Here is a 27,878-nt window from a genome sequence, read left to right as displayed (position 1 = left end):
CTGATGAGACTATATGGACAGCAAATGATGGCATGGAAAGATGTTAAATATCACCAGCCATTGGAGAGATTCAATTTCAGTCCATGATGAGGTATCATTACACATACTAAAACAGTAAAATAAAAATAGTAACAATACCATATACTGGCAAGGATGTAGAGAAAATAGATCTCTCATACATTGCTGGTGGAAATGTAAAACGGTACAGATATTTCAGGAAATAGTTTGGCCATATCTTCAAAAAACAAAACCTAAACATACATTTGCCAGCAACTACATTCACAAAGAAATGAAAATTCACGTTTACACAAAAACCTGAACATGAAGTTCACAGAAGCCTTGTTCAAAATGACCAAACTGGAAACAACCAAAATGTTCTTCAACAAGTCACTAGTTAAGCTGTGGATATCCGTAACATAGAACACTACTCAGCAATGAAAATAAGTGAGCTATTGATACATACCACTTGAATAGATCTCAAGGACATGCTGGATGGAAAAAAATCTCAAAAGACTGCACACTATATATTCCATTTATGTAACATTCTCAGAATGATAAAAGTATAGACACGGAGAACAAATTAGTGGTTTCCAGGGATTGGGGAAGGTGAGGAGACACAGTAAGTTCTAATATTACAAAGACAGAGCACAAGGGAGATTTTTGTGGTGACGGAATAGTCCTGTACCTTGACTGCAGTGGTGGTAAACTAATCTACAACTGTTAAAACAGCACAAAATTATAGGCACACCACTGTAACAATGTTAATTTTTCTGGTGTTGATATTATATAATAGTTATGTAAGATGTAACCTCTGGAGGAAACTAGTGTAGGGTAAAGACCTCCCTGTATTATTTTTGCCATTTCCTGTGAATATATAATTATCTCAAAGTAAGTTAAAAGAGTTCCCGAAAATCTGAGGATAAGGGAAGATATAGTTCTATAAATAACAAGGGTCGAGCAACTCTCCTTATTAACCTTAGAGTTGTTTCAAGGACCAAGCATAACAAAATAACAAAAAGCAGCTTTTACAGTATCTAATAACAGCCAAACATTGTTTTAAACGCTTTCCACATAGTGTCTCACTTAAGCTACAAACAATCTTACAAAAGAAATATGCTATGCTAAGTCGCTTCAGTCCTGTCGGACTCTGTGCGACCCCATAGACGGCAGCCCACCAGGCTCCCCCGGCCCTGGGATTCTCCAGGCAAGAACACTGGAGTGGGTTACAAAAGAAATACCTCAACCTTATTTTACAGATAAGAAAACTGAAACTGAGGTAGCTTAAGATAATTTGTCCATAGTCACACAGTAAGTGGTGGAGCCATGATTTACACTCAGATTGATTCCAGAGGCATGCCTCCAGCATATCACAATACCAAGTATAAAGATATTCAGTGGGAAAACAAAAGGTATCCATCAAAGTGTTGTGCAAAAGCCTGGATTAAGCAAAGGTTAAACCAGTTTATTTTCTGCAAGATTCTCAGAACTTTTAAAATGTCAGTGTGTGTCATGTATCTAGAAGGCTATTATATTGTTTTTTCCCTCAATGTATCTGACCAGGGAACCTTTCCCTCCAGAATACATAACCAAGTCTCATTCAAAAGTCAAATTGTTTAAACTACAGTTATTGTGGTGATCATTTTGCAATGTACACAAATACTGAATCATTACTTTGTATACTTAAAGATAATATAATGTTACATATCAGTTATATCTCAATTTTTAAAAAAGTTAAAATGTTTAAATGACCTCACTATAACCCACTTTTCCTTCAACACACTGGCAAACCACAAATGCTTGGAGCTGTACTGTACAATGTGGTAGCCACTAGCTGAAAGGAACAATTTAATTAAAAAATAATTAGAATGAAATAAAATTAAAAATTCAGTTCCTCAGTCACACGAGCCAAGGCTTCAAGATTTGTCTGAAAGGCCACATACTAATGGCTACCACACTGGGCAACACATTTATGGAAAACATTTTTATCACGGGAAAAAAGTTCTGGGAGGCAGCACTGGGTTAAAGGTTTGTTTTTGTTTGTTTTTTAGACACGGCCTCTGCAATTTTCAGAGACACACACTGTGAATTATACATGCATTTGCTGCTTCCCCCCATAAAAGGAGGCGAAGTCAGAAATTCTAAATGGAACTGGCTACTGCCACTCTGATGCCAAAGAACAGGGAAAAGGTAAGCAAAGAACTGGAAAAAATGAATAGCAATATGAAAAAGCAACACCATGCAGCTGAACTAGGATGAAGCTTGAACTAGGATTCAGGAGATCTGGGTTCTACTCCCTATTATGCCAATGATTTTTTTTTTAATTTTTGGTACTTGTTACTAATTAACTGTGACTAGATTAGAAAAGTCTCTTCACTACTTTAGGCCTGGGTTTTCACTCTTCTACAATACAAATTTGATTTGGATGATCTCTAAGATTTCCTCTGGCTCTGTACAATTAAAACCCACAAAAATACATACACACATGAAATAAGAAAGTGAAAAATAAAGGTAAAAATACAACAGAGCAAAATTATTGCATACTGGTGGTGGAAACTGGCACTCCTGTCCATCTGGCACAAGTTCTATTCCTCAGGATAAGACTTAGATACCAACAAAGGAAGAAAAATTTAATTCAATTCAATAAAAACTTACTGAGCAATAATTTCCAACAAACTGCACCATCACAAAACGAAACGATTAGCCCTAGGTTAAGACCAAATATGTGTAAGAAATCCAAAACTCACCCAACCTGAGACTAAAAGACTAGTTCAACTGCCCCAGTACTAAGAACACAGAAGTATTTTAAACTCTTCAGAAGATAATGCTAAGAAATTACATAAAATCACCTACAAAGTACAAATACATGGCATAGTCAAAATTCTTATCCGCCCCCCTCTCCCCACACCAAAGAGAATGAAAATAAATGCTACAGGTACTTTCGAATAGGGTAACAGCAATTTTTGTGAATCTAATTTCTCTAGAACCCACACTCACTTAGTAGAGTCCTACATTTTCTGGATTATATTCTTGACTTTAGTAAGTTTACTGGAAATAAATGCATTCTCAATCTGTTGTGCCAGGTAAATTAAAATGCAACTGGAATTCTTGTCTCTACTATCGCCTACTGAACATTTCCACTTTTCAGAGGCTCGGCTGGTCCTATTTTCCAGGATCGAAGAGGAGAGAAAGCCCTTTCCTGAAAATTAAAAATGATTTTTACCTCTACATAAAAAAAAAAAAGATAAACTGTGTTTGATATCTCATCTTTCAGAAGCTAAGGCAACCTGTGAGTCCAGCTAATTAATCTCGGTAAAAATTCAAACTCCTTAATAGCCCCAAACCATACTCGTTAATATTGTGGAGCTTTCCATCAAGGAAAACGGGGCGGGGGGACATTTTAGCGACAAGCCTTTACTTCAGACAGTTTTTAATACCCCACATACTATCCCATGCCAAGGATCTCGAGGCGCGGAAACCCTGGCGATTTTGAAAACAAACGTAAAGGCTCCGGGAGGGGGGAATGGTAAGGGGGTTAGAAACTGACAGCTCGGCCTCGAAGCAAGAAGCTTCAAGTAGGTCAGACGGTGTCGACGGATGGAAATCCAGGGTCCACCCCAGTGGGCTTAGGGGAAGAGAGCAGCAGGAGGTAAGCGGAGGGCAGGCGTCTTTCAGGATTAAAGGGGCGGGATATCGAAACAGAGAGAGACCCAGATAGAGCCCGAGCTCGGGGCAGTTCGGCTGCTCTCACCTCTCTTGGGGGCCTTGAGGAGAGGCACCCCTCCTGTCCTCTCGCCGTTTTCCTGCTTGTCCTTGTGCTTGAGCTCTCCCGGAGCGCAGGGGCCGGGGTCACCATCAGAGCCGCGGTGGTGATGGTGCTTGTGCCGCTCCTTGTGGCCCTTATGCTTGGGCCCGGCTGCGCTCACCGTCAGGGGCGAGAAGGTGAAGAGGGCCGAGGTGCCCGGGGCCGGGAGCGGGGCAGCGACAGCGGGCCCGGCGGGTGCCAGCGAAGGTGGTGGCGGAGGCGGCAGGAGGAGAGGCTCAACAGGGCCTGGGACGGTTGGGGCTGCATTCGTTGGCGGCAGCGGCCCGGGATGTTGGCGGCTGCGACGCCGCCGGTGAGGGGGAGCGAGAGGGGGGTCTTGGCTCGGCCGCCCTCGCTTCTCCTGAGACCCCCCGCTGCTCGCTCGGCGCTGCCGCTTCACTCCCCGCGGCGAGACCCCAGCGTGGGGTTTCTCCTTCCCGTCTTTGTCCGCCTCCTCCTGCGCCGCCACCGCCCGTACTACGCGCACCGCTCCGACCTGCGCAGCCATTTCACCCACAAACACACATTTAAATGGCCCGACCGCCCCCCCCGTCCGCGTATCGCGCAAGCGCCGCCCGCGCACGGCCCGCTGGGCATTGGAGTCTCTCCCCCACCCTCCACTTCTCGGCCATTCTTCGTCCAGAGCTGAACATGCCGGAAGCGGCACTTCCCGGTGTTTCTCCGCTGGCCCCTCCGACCGAGCTCTATTGTAAAGTACCCAAGGCCGCGCAGAGCCTCACGGGAGCAGTAGTTCCCCGCGCCCCCGCCGCGTCGCTGGCTCGTCGAGCCGAGGAGCAGAAAGAGAGCGTGCGCCGAGTCACGCTTCGGGCTGCGACGCAACCGCCGCTGGGCGGAGAGTTGCCGCCAACCGCCTTAACGGCCGAAACAATGTTAATAGCTTTCGAAGTCTGTAGGCGCGTTCCCATTATCATCTCTGTGTGCCCCTTCGTCATTTTACACGGAGTAGGTGGTCTCCATAGTTACTTTTCAGTTTGCTATTCCTCTCTTAACCTTTGTGAGGTAAAAGAATCTCCGGCCTTTTACAACCCTGGACAAGCGATGAGATGCAGAGGAAAAGGGAACATAGTAACATAGCAAATGAGGGCGATTTTGCTTTAAGATAGAATGGAGCTGCAAATCAGACATTTCTGAACCTCTTCCTGGGCAGTAATTGCTATGGTTACAAGCACAGGCGCTACAAGGCAGGTGCAAGAATTGCCTGGGAGCCCGCTGAGCGCCGCCCACCTCTCCATCGAGTCACAGCCCCTCTAGTGCCTGGAAAGGTAGAGTCTGTCTATTATTTAAATCCGTTCCTGCAGTTGCGGAAAAATTCTAGATGGAAACGTATGTTTTGAAATTTCTTAAGATTTTTGCAAATCGTAAATATACGGCTGCATAAATTTGAGAAGTGTGTTTACCATAACACACTCCAGAAATCATCACTACTCACCAAGTTTTCTGCCTGGAAATTTATTTACAATTTGATCGGAAATTTATTTACAATTTGATCGTCACGTTACAATTTTACCGCCTTGATAAAGATATTTGGAAGTAATTGATTACAATAAACTACTCAAGATAAAATCACTGTGGTTTGATACCACTAGTATCATGAAGTATTCAGCTCAGTGAACACTATAAAGTTAGTTTAAAAACCAGAAAGTTTATTGAGCACCTCTTGTATACAGTACACTATACAATAAAAAGGTAACATTTCATCTAATGTGTGTCTTTATTGGGATTCCTAATGAACAATGTTGAAGAACAAATGTCTATTTCATTTTCATAAAGTTATAAACTTTTAAAGTGAAATCATTATTAGTCAAGGGGAATCCTTTGTAATAATCACCCACTAACTTGGTTGTTATATACAATTAGATTTGAAAGATCAACTTTCTTAAGGCAAATATATATAGAAAATATATAGAAAAAAATTTAATAGTACCTCTGGTTAGTTGGATATAAGTTGTACATGTTTTACAGGACCTTTGAAATGAAAAAATGCTACTGTATAAACAAAGCATGTTTATACAGCTACTTTGTTGTTTTGTTTTGTCTTTATTTATTTTTGATTGAAGGATAATTGCTTTACAATATTGTGTTTGTTTCTTCCCTGCATCAACATGAATCAGCCATAGGTAAGCATGGTCACTTCCCTCTTGAACCTCCTTCCCGCTTCCCACCCTACTATTTTGTTGATTATTTTTCTAGATTTGGTAATTGAACAACTGGCTAAAGCTTTTCAGGAATTGAACATCTTGTTATTTGGTATATCCAAACAAAAGGCTGATTACTGTCATTAAGTATATATTTTATTCTCTTTAGGTGTAACTTCTTTTCTCATTACTTTGTTTCCCACAGCACTTGGAAAAGGATGTGTACTCCATTTAGGCAGAAATAACTCCCAAGAATCAATCATTTTCACAAGCAGTAATTTTGTACTGCAACCACAAGGTAAGATTTTTCAAAACACTTTTTATAGTAACATCTGAGAATGTAGACATTTAATTGAGGTCAAATTTTTACAAATCTTTTAACTTTATATTTAGGTAGAAAGGTAAAGGAGAATAAAAATAACTTCTAAAAAGGAAAAATAAGTCCATTCTAAAACTTTCTCATACAGCATTCTCTGTACATAAGTTTAAATGACAAACTCCTATTTGTGCTTTCCAACCCAATGTAAATGAGATGAAATGTAAAACTTCTGACACTTATTTGCATATTGGTCTTCTTTTAAAGCTAGCATCATTCCTTCCAAAGAAATCCCAGGGCTGATCTCCTTCAGAATGGACTGGTTGGATCTCCTTGCAGTCCAAGGGACTTTCAAGAGTCTTCTCCAACACCACAGTTCAAAAGCATCAATTCTTTGGTGCTCAGCTTTCTTTACAGTCCAACTCTCACATCCATACATGACCACAGGAAAAACCATAACCTTGACTAGACGAACTTTTGTTGGCAAAGTAATGTCTCTGCTTTTGAATATGCTATCTAGGTTGGTCATAACTTTCCTTCCAAGGAGTAAGCGTCTTTTAATTTCATGGCTGCAGTCACCATCTGTAGTGATTTTGGAGCCCAGAAAAACAAAGTCTGACACTGTTTCCACTGTTTCCCCATCTATTTCCCATGAAGTGGTGGGACTGGATGCCATTATCTTCGTTTTCTGAATGTTGAGCTTTAAGCCAACTTTTTCACTGTCCACTTTCACTTTCATCAAGAGGCTTTTGAGTTCCTCTTCACTTTCTGCCATAAGGGTGGTGTCATCTGCATATCTGAGGTTATTGATATTTCTCCCGGCAATCTTGATTCCAGTTTGTGTTTCTTCCAGTCCAGCGTTTCTCATGATGTACTCTGCATATAAGTTAAATAAACAGGGTGACAATATACAGCCTTGACGAACTCCTTTTCCTATTTGGAACCAGTCTGTTGTTCCATGTCCAGTCCTAACTGTTGCTTCCTGACCTGCATACAAATTTCTCAAGAGGCAGATCAGGTGGTCTGGAACTCCAGTACTTTGGCCACCTCATGCGAAGAGTTGACTCATTGGAAAAGACTCTGATGCTGGGAGGGATTGGGGGCAGGAGGAGAAGGGGACGACAGAGGATGAGATGGCTGGATGGCATCACTGACTCGATGGACGTGAGTCTGGGTGAACTCCGGGAGTTGGTGATGGACAGGGAGGCCTGGCGTGCTGCGATTCATGGGGTCGCAAAGAGTCGGACACGACTGAGTGACTGATCTGATCTGAACATTATTACCATATCTTCATGGTTGATATTATGAATATACACTTATTTTAGCTAGCAGTATTCTATTAGTTTTATTTACAGATTCACTTGCAGGCAATATTCCAAAGCTGTTTTAAATTTTCCAAGTTGATGGTGGGTTCCTTGGTCCTTTGGGTTTTGAAAAACGATTTGCAAAACCTGGGAACAAAAATAAAACTGAATGAAAAAAGATCTCTTATATAGAAATGAACGCTTTTTCTTTTGAGTATATTGTAATATGTGGAAGTATATGGATTTTTTTTTCCTAAAAGGTTAGCATCTTTGATCAATTTAGTAATAGATTATAAAAGCATTCTAGTAATTACATTAGTGCTTAAATGATGACAATAAAATTCTAATAACACCTTAAATTTGTGGAACACTTACAAATTTAATAATGGTAATGATTAGATGGTTATAATAGCCTTTAGTAATTCAATATTTTTTTCTCCAGTATTGAGATAATATTGACATATGTATGTTTACATGTGACATATGTATGTTTAAGGTATATGAATATGATTTGATACACATAAATACTGTGAAATGATTAGCACATTAAGGTTAACACCTCCATCGCCTCACATCATCTCCATCTTGTTTGTTTGATGAGTTTTTAAGATTTTTCTCTTTGATTTAAGATTTTTCTTTTAACAGCTTTCAAATATATAATACAGCACTGCCTGCAATGCAGGAGATCCGTGTTTGATCCCTGGGTCAGGAAGATTCCCCTGGAGAAAGGAATGGCATCATCTCTAGATTACTTATAATACCTTATATAATGTAAATGCTGTATAAACAGTTGCTGGTGTATGGCAATAAGACAGTTGATGGAGGGCTTCCCTGGTGGCTCAGTGGTAAGGAATCTGCCTGCCAATGCAGGAGATACGGGTTCGATCCCTGATCCGGGAAGATCCCACATGCCACAGAGCAACTCAACCCATTGTTGCTTTCAGTAGCTAATTCATATCTGACTCTTTGCTACCCCGTGGACTGCAGCAAGCCAGGCTTCCCTGTCCTTCACTATCTCTTGGAGCTTGCTCAAACTGATGTCCTTTGAATTGGTGATGCCATCCAACCATCTCATGCTCTGTCACCCCCTTCTCCTCCTACCCTCAATCTTTCCTAGCATCAGGGTCTTTTCCAATGAGTCAGCTCTTCACTAAGCCCTTGTTGTAAAGTTAGACAGGCCATGAGCTATTGAAGTGGTGTGTCTGATTGAGAGAAAAGAAGAAAGCAAGGAACATTTATGTTTCAGGCAAAGTTTGGTGCTTTTTCCATAGGTTATAAAATATCCTATATGAACTTTTTAACTAAATGATTTAATAAGAATAATAACTGTTTTCTAAATATAACGTATTAAACCTTAGAGTTAATGTAATCCAAGTAAAAATTTTAAAACACAAGAAACAGATCCAGAGATTCTAGTTAAATACTTTGCCTTGGTGAGATAGGGACCATAACCCCAGTTGTGGCAGAGATTGCTACCTGTCCACCCAAATTTTTCTTTGTTTCTTCTTCAGGAATAGAATAGTATATGGGAAACTTATCTGCCCAGCATTATTGCATTTTCTGGGTGTCTTTTATAGTTTGGATGTAGCACATGCATAGCATAATGTTGCCTCTTCCAGGTTAGTGCTTTAAGTCCTAAAGAGGAGGCCACACGTCTTCAACATTTTTCTCTCTTCTTGCCACCTACAGGATGAATGCGGCTGCAACAGTTTTGATCATTCAGATAAGGACAATACCATGGAGCAACAGTTCCCCAGGGTGTGGTCCCTGGGACTACTGGAGGTCCCCCAGACCTTTTCAGGGGGTCTGCTTTTTGGTTTTTAGTAGTAATATCCTATACCATTTACTATACATCTTACAAAAAAACTATATAATATTACCTTAAATAGTATGAATTTGTGTTATATAAATAGTAGAATGCTTAATATAAAATTATTTTAAATTTATAATTTATATTAAAGAGCAACTGGGCAAACAGTTCCTTTAAACTGTCAGAATTGTGCTTCACCTTCTGCTGTCGAATGAGTTTAATAAGATTAAATAGTAGCATCATCTGCTGTTTTCATCACACTTGCATATTTCTTATAACTTTGCTTAGATATGAATTAGAGTATTAATAGTATTTCAGAATTTCTGCCTGTGGCTTTCACATTCATTTATTACATGCCAACATGATCATTTGGTACCTAGTTTTATTTTCCACATATGCTAGGCAATTCAGGCCTATGTAACATGTAAGAGGAAGCTGAAAATAAAAAGATAAATGGCATGAAAAAGAATATAAACATAAGGACTTATACATGTAACCTTAAATCATATTAATGTTGTATCTCTTATACTACAAATGAATAATTAAGGTAAACGTTTTTTTAACTCTACTGGAAAGTAACACACATACCAAAATTCAAAAAGGAGCTGGAGTTTTTTGACCGAGCAGTCTCTGCAGGCTTGTTTGGTGGGGAAGAATTACAGATACCTAGAATCAAAAGAAAAAATTGTAAGGGAAGAATGAATATAGACTCAGACAACATAATTGTTGAGATTAAATGTTTCCTCCAAATTAATTAATACTTCTAGATAAACATCACATGTAACAAAATATAAATGCTTACAAATGAGTTCATACTACAATTTTCTCATTCTTGTGTGCATTTTTTTTTAAGTTTTCTTCACAAACATTGTATGGTAAACCCAATACTAAAGAGAATCACCAAAATATTCAAGAATATGATCTATTTTATTGTGAATGTACTTTCTATGGGGTTTACATTTTGGTTTTCAACTGCATCTTACTTTGCTTTCTGATCACTCTTAAGTACATTTTTAAATAATTTGTTTTCCACATTAGCTCATCTATGGCAAGTCTGTAGTTTTTCTTCCACCATCTTCTACTCTGGAATATCTTTATTCACTTTCCAACCAACATTTTTCCTATTTTGGATGTTTCTAGTTAGGTCTAGAATATTCCAAAAAGCACTGTTATGTTGCTTTGTTTTGCTATTTTAGCTCCATATAGGTAGACTTAGAAATACATTTCTCTTCCTATCACATTAATATATTCATATATCAATATCTACCCAATTCTGAAAACAATCCAATGAAAACATGGTCCGTATTTTGCACAAGTACTGTCTTATCACCAAAAAAAGATAATTCCAGGCTTGTATGAACTTTCTAGGAAACAGTACATAATTGGGGAGAAATCACTAAATATACACCTTTATTTGTTCTCATCATTTTCAGAATATAGTGTGAGGACTGCATATATGTTTGTACACACAAAAAATTCTAGAAAGCCCTCACACTTCCTGGAGCTACATCAGTATGAATCACTAGCTGCTGCTGCTGCTGCTGCTAAGTCACTTCAGTCGTGTCCAACTCTGTGCGACCCCATAGACGGCAGCCCACTAGGCTCCCCCGTCCCTGGGATTCTCCAGGCAAGAAAACTGGAGTGGGTTGCCATTTTCTTCTCCAATGCATGAAAGTGAAAAGTGAAAGTGAAGTCACTCAGTCGTGTCTGACTTGTAGCAACCCCATGGACTGCGGCCTACCAGGCTTCTCCATCCATGGGATTTTCCAGGCAAGAGTACTGGAGTGGGGTGCCATTGCCTTCTCCGATGAATCACTAGAGTATATCATGAATTTCAGTCAGATTCAAGTAAAATACTTATTGAATACCTACTAGTGCTAAGAATTAGACTAGCCACTGATGATAGAGACATGGATAACAAGTGGGTGAAGGTGAGAAAGTTCAGGAGATAGCTATCATCCCTATATTGCACATGAGCTGAGAGTTGTAGACATCCTTCAGAAAGAAAACAATTGTCCCAAAAGGGAAAATTGGCGTTTTATAACTGGAGACAAAAATTTTGCATATATATAGTGAACTACTATTTTGCTTATAGCTTGTCATGGATACTTTTATGCTTCCTGCCCAGCATTAATTCCTTCTTCTGATAATTGAATTTTACTTTAAGAAATCACCCCTTTCCAATGTTCACCTCCCATATCTCTTGTGGAACTAATCTACCCATAGATCAGAGAGCTGATTTATGACCAGGGCTATCAGTTGGTACTTTGCCATGGTCACCAGTTGTTTAGATCTGACCTCATTCTCTATTGGTCAGTGTCTATGTGTAACAATTGTTAAATATAAGGCATGACACTATCCTCTTAATCCAAGCATTAAATATACTGGCGATAATTGGTTTAGGTTTGACCAAGACAAGCAGGCCTAACAACACTAGTCGTCTATCAAGCTGTGGTTTGAGCAACCAGGAAGGAGCTCAGTTTTTTTATCATAAGCCTGAAATCACATGGTAAAAGCCTGCCTGAGTATTCTAACAGACAGAAACAAAGTTGGGAGATATGGAATAAGAGATTAGGCCCTAATTATATCATTTGAACTCTTGGTCATAAGTCAATAAATTCCTCTTTTCTGCTTAAACTAGCTTAAGTTGGGTTTTCTGTCACTTGCAAGTAAAGGATTTCTCAGCAACTAAAGTTTCCCTCCAAAAGTAGCATTGGATATCATAGCTGACATCTTCAACTCTTGTCACCAGCAGCCATAAAGTGAAAGTGAAGTCGCTCAGTCGTGTCCGACTCTTTGCGACCCCATGGACTGTAGCCTACCAGGCTCCTCCCTCCATGGGATTCTCCAGGCAAGAGTACTGGAGTGGGTTGCCATTCTTTTTCAAAAAACAGATTTTGTAACATATCTGTCTAAAACTCTTCTGTGACTTCCTATTGGGTCATTAACATGACCTATAAGGGTTTATTTTCTGCTTTTTTTAAGAGAAAGAAAATGATGTTTCGTGAAAGTGAAGTCGCTCAGTCGTGTCCAACTCTCTGCGACCCCATGGATTGTAGCCTACCAGGCTTCCCTGTCCATGGGATTTTCCGGGCAAGAGTACTGGAGTGGGTTGCCATTTCCTTCTCCAGGGGATCTTCCTGACCCAGAGATCGAACCCAGGTCTCTCACATTGAAGAAAACGATGTTTCGTAAGCTAAGCTAATCAAATCAATCTTTGGCTAACTGTTCAATTTACGCATGTTTTTGCTTTTTGCCATTTTATTTCTTATGCTTTCTATTATAATTTGCTCTTGAAATGTTTTAATTCTCTTTTGACTGACTTCAGAAGAAAAACTATATTTTCTAATCATGCTTTCCTGAATTTGCCTGCAATCAGGAGATCCAGGTTTGATCCCTGGGGCAGGAAGCTTCGCTGGAGAAGGGAACCCACTCTTGCCTGGAGAATTCATAGACAGAGGAGCCTGGAAGGCTACATACAGTCCATGAGATTGAAAAGAGTTGGACATGACTAAGCAACTAACACTTTCATACTATGATTTCCTCTTGAAATGTTTAAATTCTCTTTTGACTGACTTTAGAGGAAAGAGTATATTTTCCAATCATGCTTTATTATAGGTAGGAAATTAGTTCACTTCAGAGATCAAGTGTGGTAGCAATAAAAGCAGACTAGCACAAGCTTATGGACAGGGAGATAAGAGTGAAAACTCAGAAGAGTAATATTCAGCTATAAACCTTCTTACTTAGCTAACACCTTACATCCAAGTTTTCTCAGTGCTCTTTGTCCCTCCCCACAATACCAGTATAGCTGTTTAATCCTTGATGATTAACCCGATGGATCAAGTTTGTAAAAAATATACCACCATATACTTTGTAGTTATAAATAGGATTTTGAAGATAACCAGTTTCCCATAGTTTCAGGAGTCAGGGTTTTGTTTTTATTACAATATAGGAAAAACAGTAAGCAACAGACTTTTATTGCTAATAATATTTGGTAAAAATGGAAATGTGTCAATACTTTGCTTATTTCATTAAATCAACACATTTGTTTCACAATATGCTTTGCTGTGACTACTTTCAAAGAAAATACATCTGAGGTTAGACTGCTGGGAGGTTTAAATAACACAGTAATGACAGCATTTTAGGGTGTATAGAAAGTGCCAAACATCATACTTTCTATTATTTTATTATTATTCCTATGAATCACACAGAGACTTTTCCCTCCCCTTACTCCCTACCCAGTATTTTAGCATTGTGGAGCCTAACAACAGTGCAAGGCCTGGAGGTGACTATTCTGATATATAGGCCCTTAGCAAGGTTCTGTTTAAGAATAGTACTGTTAATTATTTTTCCCAGTGGTTGTATAAGGAAAAATTACATATACTGAAAGTGGTATGTGAAGTGAAAGAAAGTGAAGTCGCTCAGTCATGTCCGACTCTTTGCGACCCTGATGGACTGTAGCCCACCAGTCTCCTCAGTCCATGGAATTTTCCAGGCAAGAATGCTGAAGTAGGTTGCCATTTCCTTCTCCAGGGGATCTTCCCCACCCAGGGATTGAACCCGGGTCTCCCGCATTGCAGAAAGTGGTATATATATATTCTAAAAATAAGTAACTTACTCTTTTTCACGTTTCGTAAAATTTTCAAACTCTACAAAAATGAAGAAAAGGAAAACGTTAGTTTTTTCCCTGTGAAATCCAAACACTTTAATCAACTAGAAATATAGACTTCAGTCAAGAGGATTAATTTCTTTAAAAATGGATATCAGAATACACAAAGTTATTTTTCTATCATGCCATTTTTAACTCAATGCCAAGTCTCTACTTATCTTGCTGTTTAGAAATAATACTATTATTCTGTCATGAAAAAATATGGAGTTTCTACTTTTCTTCTTTATTTTTTAAACTATTTTATGTACTGATTTATTAATTTATGTGGCTGCACTGGATCTTCATTTGCTGCGTGACAGCTATCTCTAGTTGTGGTGCATGGGCTCCACAACTGCAGTGGCTTCTCTTGTTTGGAAGCATGGGCTGTAGGCACACAGACTCAGGAGTTGCAGCTCGTGGGCTCTAGAGTGCGGGCGCAGTAGTTGTGGTACACAGGCTTAATTGCCCCTCAGCATATGGAATCTTCCCAGACCAGGGAAGGAACCCGTGTCCCCTGCAGGTCTTAACCTCCATGTCTTAACCACTGGACCACCTGGGAAGTCCCCTACTTCTCTTCTTTATTAAGTGACCGTTCCAGGACCCACAGTGGCTTCTGAAGATAGCTGTGATACATTCCCAGTCCCATTCTAGTCAAAAAATTTGCCAGTCATATTCTGTACTCGATTTACTGAGATTCTCTTCATACAATTAACCATGCTACTTCCTTCTCCGTCCTTTAAGCAAACCCATATCTTCTGCCTCCTTGATGGTGGAATCTCTAACTTATCTCTTCTAAAATTCTACCCAGATCTCTTCTTTTCTTCACATTTCCTCAGGGTGTATGTTTTTCCACTCTGTTCCACAGTATATTATTTTTTTGATAATTTTCATTTTATTTCTCATATAGGTATTATATTCTAATAATTAACTATACTCTTTTCAAGGACATTTAGATGTCCTTTATGACATTTCTATTTTTCTAACACTTAACAGAGATGTAATCTATATAATAGATATTTTAAAATTTCTTTTTGAAAAATTTTATTTAGATTTTTAAATACAGATTATTTGTAATTCAAAATATCCTAGTGAAAATGCTCTCATCTTTGTTCTCCATCTTTTTCTTCTGCTTTGTTGGTGTATGTTTCTTTTCATAAACCAATATCATGCCATTTTAATTATTCGGGCTTTATAATATTTTAATACCTGATAAGACTACCCTTCTTTCACTGCTTTTATTTATTTATTTATTTTGCTGTTTCCTGACTATTCTGGCTCTTTCCCCGCACATATAAACTTTGGAATCAGTTTGTCTAGTTTCAGGGGGAAAGAAGTTGATAGTTTTGGGGGGCATGCTCTAAGGTGCTTTTTTGTTTTGTTTTTTTTTTAATTTTTGGCTTCCCTCTATTAATTTTGATTGCTGTGAGACTAACAATCAATATTAGTGAAGATATTTAGTCTAATTTTTTCATCTTAATGCTGGAGGGTTGGAGTGATAAGGGTTAGGACACCTCTGGTATATTCCCATAAACTCCTATCTTTTTTACCTTACTCCTTGTAAAATTCTTTCCAGGAGGTTTCAGTGTCTGTTTTGAAGATGTTGAATTTTCCATGGTGTTAGGACAGCTCGTAGAACAAGTCTCTACAGGTTGAGCCTGTGTACCTAAAAAACAAAATGTTTTGTTGCATAGCTTCTTAAGACTTCAGATTACATACAGGTATATATTCAGTAATTCTTAGCTTGATTTTTCTGTACATTATTTTTGCAATAGATTATGCATTTTTAAAATTTATTGTCTTTATCTTATTTAATCATTCTTTGTACCTTTTCCATTTAGGTCCTATTTTATGGTCTCATTTTATGGTCTCATTTTTCTATAAATTTTGAGAGAGTACTGTCACTTACAATCTTCATCAGCAAGAAGGAAGGACTCTAAGGTTCTCTCTGGCAGTGGAGGTGGTGGGGAAGAAGAACGATCTTGTTGTAGATCTATGAAAAAAAATATACAAAAAAAAAAAAAAACTATCAATTGAAAGTCCTAAGTTAAGCTCGTATTTTGAGACAAATGTATGATATTGCTTATTTGTGGAATAAAAAAAATGGTACAAATGAACTTATTCACAAAACAGAAATGGAGTCACAGATGTAGAAAACAAATTTATGGTCACTAAAGGGGAAGGGGAGAGGGATAAATTGGGAGATTTGGATTTATATATACACACTGATATAAAATAGATAACTAATAAGAACCTACTTTATAGCACAAGGAAATCTACCCAATACTCTGTAACGGCCAATATGGGAAAAGGATCTAAAAAAGAGTGGATCTATGTATATGTATAACTGATTCGCTTTGCTGTACACCTGAAACTAACAACACTGTAAATCAACTAAGCTCCAATAAAAAGTATTAAAAAAATCCCTTTTTGGTTTTATATTATTTTTCCAATTTTTCAATATTAACCTGTAACAGCCAAATATAAAATTATCTGAACAATGACTGGAGCCTCAAAATTTTTGTTATTGTAGCTCTTTAGTCAGTGAACCTATGCTTTATCACAAATTTAATAGCTGATTTATAAAAGTACTCTTCCAAAGAATTTGAACCTGACTTTAATCAAGCTTCTAGTCTTACTATAATTTTGCAGGGAATCCTAGAGATAGAGGAACATGTTAAATAAAACCATGAGGATACAAACAGCCAAATTTGGAATATTAACAGTCTTAAGGACATGCCCTTCAACAAGTAAATGGCAAGAGAGAACATAAAAAAAGAACTGTTACAAACTTTAAAAGGCTTAACACACATATAAAACAAATGCAAGATGTAGACTTTGTTTGAATCCAGCTTCGGATAAATCAACTGTAAAACATTGTTTGAAAAAAAAAAACACATGCTTGAGACAATTCAGGAAAATGAACAAAGTCTGGATATTAGATAATATTAAGCAATTATTAATTTTATTAGTGTGATTAATGCTATTATCGTAGGTTTAAATGTATGTTTGAATATTTCTGTGATTTGATTGTTGTTGTTTAGTTGCTAAGTTGTGTCCGATTCTTTGGGACCCCATGGACTGTAGCCCACCAGGCTCCTCTGTGGAATTTCCCAAGCAAGAGTACTGAAGTGAGTTGCCGTTTCCTTCTCTAGAGGATCTTCCTGACCCAGGGATTAAACCTGTGACTCCTGCATTACAGACAGATTCTTTACCACTCAGCCACCTGAAAGCCCATTTCCGTGATAAAGAATTTTAAATAATGGAGCTATTTTCCCACAACATAAGTCCTAAAGATACAAATGGTGTTCTATTGATGTATGCTCCTCATTGTACAGCACTAAGTATAATTGTATACTCTATTAATGTCTTTTGAAAATGAATACATGGTTAAGTGCTAAAGTTTTATCTGTCTTTGTTCATTGGGTTTTTTAGGTCTCAAGACTTATCTATAAAGCAAGTTCTCTTGTTTATTGCTTGTTTCCTGGGTAATATGCAAAAATTAAATATCAATGCAGTACTTCCATCACCGAATACAGTCACTGGCAAATAGTAGGCATTTAATAAATATTTGATAACTACTCTAAAGTAGCTTATCACTTTCCAGTTTGATTTTAGGAAGTATTATGAGAACTATAACTTTCAGATAACAATATCCTGCCAAATACCTTCCCAAAATACCATTTTCACCTTAATGCTCCCCTGATAAAGAACCTACAGTGCTTATTACTTATTAAATCTAAATTCTTCTGCCAAATTTTATGTGTGATAAAATACACATAACAATGTTTGCCGTTAATGACATTTAGTACATTCATATTGATGTGCAAATATCACTGCAGTCTGGTTACAAAATTTTAATCTTCTGAAAAGAAACTACACGCCCATTTGGTAATCACTTCCCATTACCCCCAGATCAGATGGGCAACCACAAATCTGCTTTCTCTCTATATAGATGTGTTTGTTCTGGATATTTCATCTGCATATCCTTTAAGTCCTTCAGAACTTTCCCACATTATCTATCCAGATTTATTTTTCTTATTTCCCTAAAATAGAACCTCTGTTGCAATTAAATTAACCTACTTACAGTTTCCTTACAGTTTATGATCTGTACCCATCATGCTTATTTTTACCTTTGAGTCACTGTTACTCTGATCTCTGCTCCTGGAATTCACTCTTTTTTCTTCTATCAATAATTTTCGATTTCTTTTCTCTACTCAATGAAACCTTCCCTAACCACTCCAATGATGCCTTTTTTTTCCCCCAGACTCCTGGTGATTAGAATCAATGCCATATAGATAACTTAATAGTTGCAATGAGTATTAATTCTGTCTACCCAGTTTGAGTACATATATAATCATTAAGCAACCCACTCCAGTCTTCTTGCCTGAAGAATCCCATGGACAGAGGAGCCTGGTGGGTTACAGTCCATGGGATCACAAGAGTCGGACACGACTGAGTGACTAACACTGTAATCATTGAGCAAGTGCTCTTTCTTATATATCCTGCCTATTCTAACATTGGATAAGGCACACCGAACTTTAAATGTTCATTTAATAATTACCTAATGAAAATTATAATAGGTAACATTTAATGAGGGGCTTCCCTGAAAACATTTAATGAGAACTTATTTGATAACCACTGTGCTAAAAGCTTTATACTTCTTTTATCTCACTAAATCCTCACAAAAATCCTCTTAGAAGGGAAGTTCTATTATCCTCATTTTGTCAATGAGAAAAATCACAGTCCATGGAGTCGCAAAGAGTTGGACATGACTTAGCAACTGAACAACAGCAATATATAACTTAAACAAGGTCATAGATTTTGATAACTGTTGGTAGGCCGGGGATTTGAATGAAAGTCTACCTGACTCCAAAGCCCATGCTTTTTAACGTCTATGTTATACTACTTATTTATATATTTGAATAATATGTTAATATGAATAAATATATTAAGGGTAACTACTACCTGTCATAATACATGTAAAATACCTATCAGTGTTCAATAACTGTTGGCTGTTGGTGGTATTATTCATTGTGTAAAACAAGTAAGAAAGTACTGGAGAGGCAACAGCAAGTTAAAAACCTAAGTGGTCAGAAATAGTTTTTCAGAATGACAGTGTTAACAATGATAAAACCAGTAAAATGGAACTGCTGCAAAGTTTTAAGAAGTTGTATCTGAAATAGTTGGGTTGTATATCAAGGAGGAGAATTCTAAAATCCTGTTTTCCTCTTACCCTTCACAAAACAAAACTACTAGGCTAGGAAAACCAGAAGTAAATCAATGAGTAGTGGAAGCTATTATGGAAACCATGCCATCTCCTGAGGTGAATTACTCTAAACTTAATGAGCCATTCTTGTAGTACAAATTGTTACGGCTAAATGTCACCTAAAGCCAAAGAAAATAAATGTTTTACCTGATTTTGGACTCCGGGGTTTTACACTCTGGAAGAAAAAAAAAAAGTGAAAGAACAACATGTACACAAATCTATAAACTCTAGGCAATAAATAGCATTTAAAAAAATTATATTTCTATACCGAGTTATGAAATGTTTCCCTATTTTTCCTAATTTATAAATATGCTGAATGAGTTGTGAAGAATCAACTACTCTTACAGTGATTTTTTTTTATATGTCATGACTTTTGGTTCTAAATTGATCCCTTCTGTACTTATTTCCTCCTACTCAGAACATTTCCCTGAAAATTTAATTTAAGTTTAGGTTGTTGCAATTGAAATTACTTCATGATGCTGGAATAGAGGGATTGTTCTTTTTTACCCTAGGACTTGTTAAGATAAAGACCACTAGCAGTAACAGTAACAGTTACTAGTACATTAAAAGTGTAATTTAAAAGGTAGAGAATATTTTTACCACCACTGCAACCGTAGGTATGTTTAAATGTTTTAGATAATTACTCTTCTGATCTCTGAAAGGTTAAGATAGTTGGTTCATCATAGAATTGTACACAAATGCATAACAGATTGTTGAAAGTGTAGGTTTTTCTTCTAGAACCAGATAACACAATTCCAGAAGGTTTATATTAAATAATATAGACATCTGTTATTTTTTAAAAACTGCTCTCTATAATATGGTATCACAGCTAACAAGAAACTGCCTACCAGATGACTACTATGAACAAGCAATCTATTTATGAAACAATATTTTTGCCTTGATTGTGCTTTATGAATAAGGTCAAATGTTTACTCTTTCACTAAATCTTCCTTGATCACTTCCAACCTGAAGGGATCTCTCACTCTTTCAAACCTTAAGAGCTTTCATATGGCGTTGATTATATTTGTCTTGTTATAATAAATCCAGACAAAAATAGACTTTGTATACACATGCTATATCTCTACTGCTAAACTTCAAATTTCTTAAGGACAATAACTGTATATTACACATATCTTTTTATTCCCCACATTCTCTACCATTGTTTTATAAAAAGTATCCGCTCAATATTTACTAACTGATAGATGTTAAAAATATATAAAGACAAGACCACAGTCTGTTGAATCTTAGTGAGTAGAGTCAGAAAAAATAGTTATTGAACTTGCTTGGTCTGCTGCTGCTGCTGCTGCTAAGTCGCTTCAGTCGTGTCCGACTCTGTGCGACCCCATAGACGGCAGCCCACCAGGCTCCTCTGTCCCTGGGATTCTCCAGGCAAGAACACTGGAGTGGGTTGCCGTTTCCTTCTCCAATGCAGGAAAGTGAAAAGTGAAAGTGAAGACGCTCAGTCGTGTCCGACTCTTAGCGACCCCATGGACTGTACCCGCCAGGCTCCTCCATCCATGGGATTTTCCAGGCAAGAGTACTAGAGTGGGGTGCCATTGCCTTCTCCATTACTTGGTCTAAGTCTTACCAAATCATCAGATTTCTTTGATTCAGATGTTCCACTGCATTCTAGTGATGTTCCAATTTTTACCTTCACAGGTGAAGATGAAGATGTGGGAACACCCTGTGGGAGTTCTCCTGTAATATAAATAAATAAATATGATTCAATTCTTAGGAGTATTGTAATTTTAAAGGGCAAATGTTACTCAGCATTGGCACACAGAATTCTGAAAGGACCTGAGGAATAATCTAGTTAATCCACACTTTACTTTACACTCACTGAACTGTACTCACCGGCTTCCTCTACTACAATAAAAGATTCAGGTGTCCGTTCAGGAAGTGGAGGAGGGATTTCATCATCTATCCTTGGAGAAGTTGCTATCAAAAATATAATCACAATTTTTAATTAGAAAAATTCAAAGATTTTTTAAAAGATACTTAAGCTGGTATCTGTTCACTCAACAATCCACAGAAAATTCTTATATTCTAATCTTGATACAAATTATGTCAAACATCACTAAGATGTATAAGCTGGTATCTGTTCACTCATGGAAAAAGCAACATAAATTCTCTCATCCTAAGTTGTAAACCCAGGTTTTTTTTATTATTCTTCAAAATTTACTTCTTTTAAAAGCCCAAGGATATTTTAATTAAGTTGCTGAGTATCAGTTAACATAATTAAAATTTTATATTAATTTAGGAAGCTTTGAATTGTTTTCTGCATAACTTTTGCCCTTTGTTTTACATAGAACATACAATACAGCATCATGAAGCACCTTAACATGCCAGATTCAATTACAGAGGAGGTAAAATCATAAAGATTTTAGTATTTCTTCTTCATTCTTATAGAATTAAGAATATTGACATTTTCCTTTTTACAAAACAATGGTATAACAAGGTTTTCTGTTAATGTATTTCTATAGATGTGTTCAGAATTTTTATAGAATTTGCTGTTATGAGAAATTGCCACCAGATGGCACACATGTCAATGTTGCTACAATCCTTGAAAAAGATTTGGTTTCCAAAGTTGGCACTCAGACAAGTTTAAGGTATTGTGGGTATCTAGAAAAATAAAATTTCTTTAAATCATAAAACAAGATCAAAGTATATAACCTTTCCTTCTAATCAAAGAAGGAACTAGATACAAATGAAATATTTTTATAACAAAGCTATGCATCTGTGTATCTTTTGAGGAACTCTGTACAGTGAATGTCATGGGTGGGTGCTCTGTCACTCAGTCATGTCCTACTCTTTGTGACCCCAGGGACTGTGGCCTGCCAGGCTCCTCTATCCATGGGATTTTTCAAGCAAGAATACTGGAGCGAGTTGCTATTTCCTCCTCCAGGTGATCTTCCTGACCCAGGATTGAACCCGCATCTCCTGCATTAGCCGAAGGATTCTTTACAAATGATGTCATAGAGAAAAAGCTTTCTCTGTTTCCTACTTAGGTGGAATGTTTCTTCTTCCACATCAAACTATTACAATTGGTGACTGCAGTCATGAAATTAAAAGACGCTTACTCCTTGGAAGAAAAGTTATGACCAACCTAGATAGCATGTTCAAAAGCAGAGACATTACTTTGCCAACAAAGGTTCATCTAGTCAAGGCTATGGTTTTTCCTGTGGTCATGTATGGATGTGAGAGTTGGACTGTGAAGAGGGCTGAGCGCCAAAGAATTGATGCTTTTGAACTGTGGTGTTGGAGAAGACTCTTGAGAGTCCCTTGGACTGCAAGGAGATCCAACCAGACCATTGTGAAGGAGATCAGCCCTGGGATTTCTTTGGAAGGAATGGTGCTGAAGCTGAAACTCCAGTACTTTGGCCACCTCATGCGAAGAGTTGACTCATTGGAAAAGACTCTGATGCTGGGAGGGATTGGGGGCAGGAGGAGAAGGGGACGACAGAGGATGAGATGGCTGGATGGCATCACTGACCCGATGGACGTGAGTCTGAGTGAACTCCAGGAGTTGGTGATGGACAGGGAGGCCTGGTATGCTGCGATTCATGGGGTCGCAAAGAGTCGGACACGACTGAGCAACTGATCTGATCTGATCTGATCTGAATAGAGTATTTACTTCTACTTTCAAACCACTCGGTAATATGAAACATTGTTTTTGCCTAAGAGCTTTCCAGGTGGCGATAGTGATAAAGAACCCACCTGCCAATGCAGGAGACATAAGAGAAACAGGTTCAATCCCTGGGTTGGGAAGATCCTCTGGAGGAGGGCGTGGCAACCCACTCTAGTTAGTATTCTTTCCTGGAAAATCCCATGGACAAAGAAGTCCGGAGGGCTACAGTCCATAGAGTTGCAAAGAGTCAGATATGACTAAGCAACTTAGCACAGTGATTTTTGCATAATATGCAAAAATACAAAATTGTAAAAGAGATAAAAGTATGAAATTAAAGATTTATAAAAGATTAAAATCTCACACAGACTACTGAACACATATCCTCATCTATAAAGTTATTATAAAAAGACAGAAAGTGAAAGTGTTAGTCACTCAGTCATGTCTGACTCTTTGCAACCCCATGGACTGTAGCCTGCCAGACTCCTCTGTTCATGGAATTCTCCAGGCAAGAATACTGGAGTGAGTAGCCATTCTCTTCTCCAGGGGATCTTCCTGACCGAGGGACTGAACCGAGTTCTCCTGCATTGCAGGTAGATTCTTTACTGTCTGAACCACCAAGGAAGCCCCTATAAAAGGACAAGAGGAAATCAAATCCTCCTCTTCCTACTCCTGCAGGAAAAGAATTCAATTCTTAGCAATCTGTTCAATTTAGTATAGCCACATGGTTCTCCAACAAAAATTCTGAGTGACCATGTGGTACTGTTGATCGAATCTTTTCTGATGTTCTTTTGGAAGTTGTTTCTGCATGCTAAGGATAAACTGTGGACTTTTGATAGACACACTGAGGAACGAGGATTACTGCCTTTAGAAGCACGCCTGCTGGCATAGGTCCTGTACTAGATCTGATTGCCTCTACTGTTGCTTGTTTCATGGAATTTTTCTTTTCTTTTCTTTTCTTTTTTTTTTTGAGGAGGAGGAGGGAAAAGAGGCAAGCAGGGAAGGAAAAGGGGGAAGGTGAGATGAAACCAAATCTTATAGAAACAAAGTATCTAAAATGCCATACTAACTTTTAAAAATAACTTACCTACTGCTGCTGTCTCTTGGTTCAGTGGTGGGGGAAAGTTGGTCAGAGTACTCAGTGTTAAAGAATCATGTGAATTGTAATAAGGAAAGAGGGTTGTAGAGGATTTTGACAGTGAAGAACAAGGTAAAACACTTCCATCTTGCTTCTGAGGTAAATTAAAAGACGTCTTAGAATGAGCACTACTTGGAGACAATGATGAAAAATAAGGATCTTCTACTAAAGACATATAAGAATGCTCATTTAAAGCACCAGAGTCATGCTGCTTTGCATTAGCAGCATTGCATGTTTGATGCTTAGAGTCATGTAATGGTGAAAAATTCAGTTCTGCTGTAGAAACATGCATCACTTTTTGAGCCTGATCAACACAAGAATTGTGTGGTTGAGATTCCAAATAAAAATTTCCCTTTATGTCCAACTCTTTGCTGTCTCTCTCTTGCATCAATTCAAAGGGAGTTGATTTGGTCCGCAGTATTGGCTTCTTTAAATTAGAATATCTTCCTGCTGCATTTACAGGTTTAGATTTAGGATATGCTCCAAACAAAATGGAACTCAAGTCCAAACTTTGATGCTTCTGAAGAGGCTCCCCAGCTATTGGGAATACCTTTGTCTCCCATTTCATGGTTGTGTCAGCATTTTTGTTACAACCACAGTTCAGTTCCAAAAACTCTAAAGAACTGCTCTGTTTAGCAGAGTGCATGACTAACCCTTCCTTTTCATTTATTTCGGAAGTCCTGAGGTCAAAGGAAGAAGCTTCTGCACTTTTCACCCTTATCCTTCCTTTGCTCTGTTGGTTCATCACTGTTGCTTCTTTTATGTTACTGAAACAGAAAGAAAGTGATGATGATACCATATTCCAAAGAGGCCTCTTCCCATATCCTCTTCTCAGCATCACGATGAGATATTCCTCCCAGACACAATTAGACAACATTGTATGTGTAAAACTATACTCACCTTTTTGGTAAACTAGGAGAATAAGATTTTGCTTCTATGTTGGGATTTTGCTCAAAAACTGAATCCTTTGCTTGAATCTTCAAGAGAAGTGAGAGATTGATTTTTAGTGAAGCGATGGTCATGATAGATTTTAACATTCATAAGATGGAAAACTTATTTCTCAAAAAATATAAAGATTTAAAATAATTCATGAAAGAATCATATGAGTTTCCAAAATATTGAATGTAGCAAGAACTTGTTCACATACTGAGATCAAAAGGATCAAAATAAAAGATTAGTGTTATGGAGATTAAGAAGGACTTGCTTATAGCATCATCTTTCATATGTAAAAGTTTTAAAATGTTGTTTACTTAAAATACAACTTTATGCTCAAAAACATTGTACTTTCAGAAATTTCATCATCTCAGCTTTTTATGTTACATCCTCATGCCTGCTCCATCTTTTTCTTCCTTACTGTGCTCCAACTATACCAGTTTTCTTGCCATTCCTTAAGTATACCAAATTCATTTCCAATTCAAAGCTTTTACTATTCTTTCTGATTGAAATACCCTTGTTCAATACATTTTGCATGGTTGGTTCTTTCTAAAGTGATTATCCTCTACTTAAATGTCACCTATGTAAGGAAACCTTCCCTGACCACTCAACCTAAAATCACATTCCCACCCACCTGCACAAACGCTCTCAATCTTTATTTTCTTCATAGCAATTATCACATTACGAAATTTGTTATTGTGACTCATGGAATCCAAGCTACCAGCAATTGTAAAAAATATCCTGCCTTTGGAGCTGTTTAAATTTGTTTTCTAAAAAGTCAGCAGTGATAAGATTCCACTTGTAATGGGTTTAATTGTGACTCTCAAAAAGATATGTTGAAATCTAATCCCTGAAATCTGTGAATGTGATTTTATTTGGAAATAGGATTTTTGCAGATGTAATTTAAGATGAGATCATATTGGATTATAGTGGGCCCTAATACAATGACTTGTGTCCTTATAAGAAGAGAAAGCACAGGGAGAATATGGTGTGATGATGGAGACAGAGACTGGAGCAATGTATCTGCAAGCCAAAGAACACCAAGGATTTCTGGAAACACCAAAAAATAGGAATAGGCAAGGAAAATTCTTCCCCTAGAGCTCTGAGACCATGGCCTTGATGACACCTTGGTTTTAGACTTTGTGACTCCAGAATTGTGAATTTTAAGCCCTTCTTGGTTTACAGTACTTGTTACAGTAAGCCTAGTAAACTGATACAGAAAATTTAATACTCCACTTTTAATAATGAATAGAACAATCAGAAGATCAACAAAGAAATAGAGGACAGACATGGATAATCAAATTTTGGTTTTGTTGGTTTTCTCCATTGTTTTTTTATTGTAAACTGAAAAGAACTAACAAACGCTTATAGAACACTCTACCCAGCAACACAGACATTCTTCTCAAACATTTATGGAATGTTCTCTAGGACAGACCATATATTAGGCCACAAAACAAGCTTTAATAAATTTTTAAAAATAGAAGTCATACAAAGTATCTTTTTCAATTAGAATGGATTGAGACTAGAAATGAATAACAGGAAAATCTGGAAAATTCACACAGATGTATAAATTAAACTGTGTTAAACAACTAGCGGGTCAAAGGAGAAATCACAATAGAAATGAGAGAATACTTAGAAATAAATGAAAATACATCATACCAAAATATACGGGATACAGTGAAAGCAGTTCTCAGAGGTAAATTTACAACTGTAAATGTGTAAAAGAAAGATTTCAAATTAATTATTTAACTGTACATCTTAAGGAACTAGCATAAGAACAAGCTAAACCCAAAGCCAGCTGAAGTAAGGAAATATTAAAAGATTATAGCAGAGATAAATGAAATAGAGACTAAGAAAACAATGGAGAAAACCAACAAAACCAAAATTTGATCCTTTGAAAAGATCAGTAAAGATTCACAAACCTTTAACTAGATGGACAAAGGAAAAAAGAGAAGACTAAAATTGCTAAAATCTCAAATTACAGAAATAAAAGTGGGGACATTATGCCCAATTTCATAGAAATAAAAAATATACATAATAATAGGAACAATTGTATGCCAACAAATTGTATAACCTGGATTAAATGGACAAATTCCTGAAATACTTGATCAACCAACACTGACTCAGAAAGAAATGCAAAATCTGAATAGACCTACAACTGGTGAGTAGACTGAATCAGTAATCAAATATTTTCCCAACAAAGAAAAGTCCAGGATCAGACAGCTTCACTGGTGAATTCTACCAAGCGTTTAAGGAAGAATAAACACCTGCACAAACTCTTCCTAAGAACTGACTGACAGTGCCAAGTCGATCACCTATGAGAACAGTAAATCCCTGTTACCAAAAGTGGACAAAGATGCTACAAGCAAAAGACGAATATTCTTCATGAATATTGATGCAAAGTCCTCAATAAAATACTAGCAAACTGAATTCAGTGTAGGAAAAGAATTACACCCTTTGACCAACTGGGATTTATTTCCAGAGGGCAAGGAATCTTGTGCAACAATCTTCAACATAAGAAATCAATGTAACATATCATATTAAGAGAATTAAAGGGAAGAAATCCACATGATCATATCAATTGATGCAGAAAAATTTGACAAATTCTTGATAAAAATATTCTAATAACCTAGGAATTTAAGGGAACTTCCTCGATATGATAAAGGTTATATATGAAAAACCTACAGCTAATATCATACTCAATTGGTGAAAGATTACAAGCTTTCTCCCAAGATCAGGCATATGACAAGGATGCCAATTTTTACCACTTTTAGTCAACATAATACTGGAGGGTCTAGCCAGAGCAATTAGGCACAAAAAAAACAAAGGTATCAAAATGGAAAAGAAGTAAGTAAAGTTATCTTCATTCGCAGATGACAT

At 37.4% G+C, this 27,878-nt stretch overlaps 2 protein-coding genes across 2 annotated transcripts in view; both read right to left on the bottom strand.

Annotated features, from left to right (window-relative positions):
• Nucleotides 1-4,455, bottom strand: part of RSBN1 (round spermatid basic protein 1) — a 43,239-nt gene extending 38,784 nt beyond the window's left edge. Inside the window, 2 exon segments of the mRNA XM_027536107.1 lie at nt 3,749-4,352; nt 4,354-4,455. Of these exon segments, the coding sequence (XP_027391908.1) occupies nt 3,749-4,352; nt 4,354-4,455 (706 nt within the window).
• A 3,022-nt stretch (nt 4,456-7,477) lies between these two features.
• Nucleotides 7,478-27,878, bottom strand: part of PTPN22 (protein tyrosine phosphatase, non-receptor type 22) — a 57,068-nt gene continuing 36,667 nt past the window's right edge. Inside the window, exons 12-21 of the mRNA XM_027536108.1 lie at nt 24,966-25,042; nt 24,015-24,832; nt 21,157-21,240; nt 20,891-21,000; nt 19,450-19,477; nt 15,943-16,026; nt 15,584-15,699; nt 14,007-14,037; nt 9,977-10,054; nt 7,478-7,725 (exon numbers count right to left, since the gene is read on the bottom strand). Coding sequence (XP_027391909.1) covers nt 7,661-7,725; nt 9,977-10,054; nt 14,007-14,037; nt 15,584-15,699; nt 15,943-16,026; nt 19,450-19,477; nt 20,891-21,000; nt 21,157-21,240; nt 24,015-24,832; nt 24,966-25,042 — 1,491 coding nt within the window. The 3' untranslated portion in view covers nt 7,478-7,660. The remainder of the gene's footprint in view (nt 7,726-9,976; nt 10,055-14,006; nt 14,038-15,583; nt 15,700-15,942; nt 16,027-19,449; nt 19,478-20,890; nt 21,001-21,156; nt 21,241-24,014; nt 24,833-24,965; nt 25,043-27,878) is intronic.

Source organism: Bos indicus x Bos taurus, chromosome 3, assembly GCF_003369695.1.
Source record: "Bos indicus x Bos taurus breed Angus x Brahman F1 hybrid chromosome 3, Bos_hybrid_MaternalHap_v2.0, whole genome shotgun sequence".
Taxonomy (NCBI): domain Eukaryota; kingdom Metazoa; phylum Chordata; class Mammalia; order Artiodactyla; family Bovidae; genus Bos; species Bos indicus x Bos taurus.
This window is presented reverse-complemented; position numbering and strand designations above follow the sequence as displayed.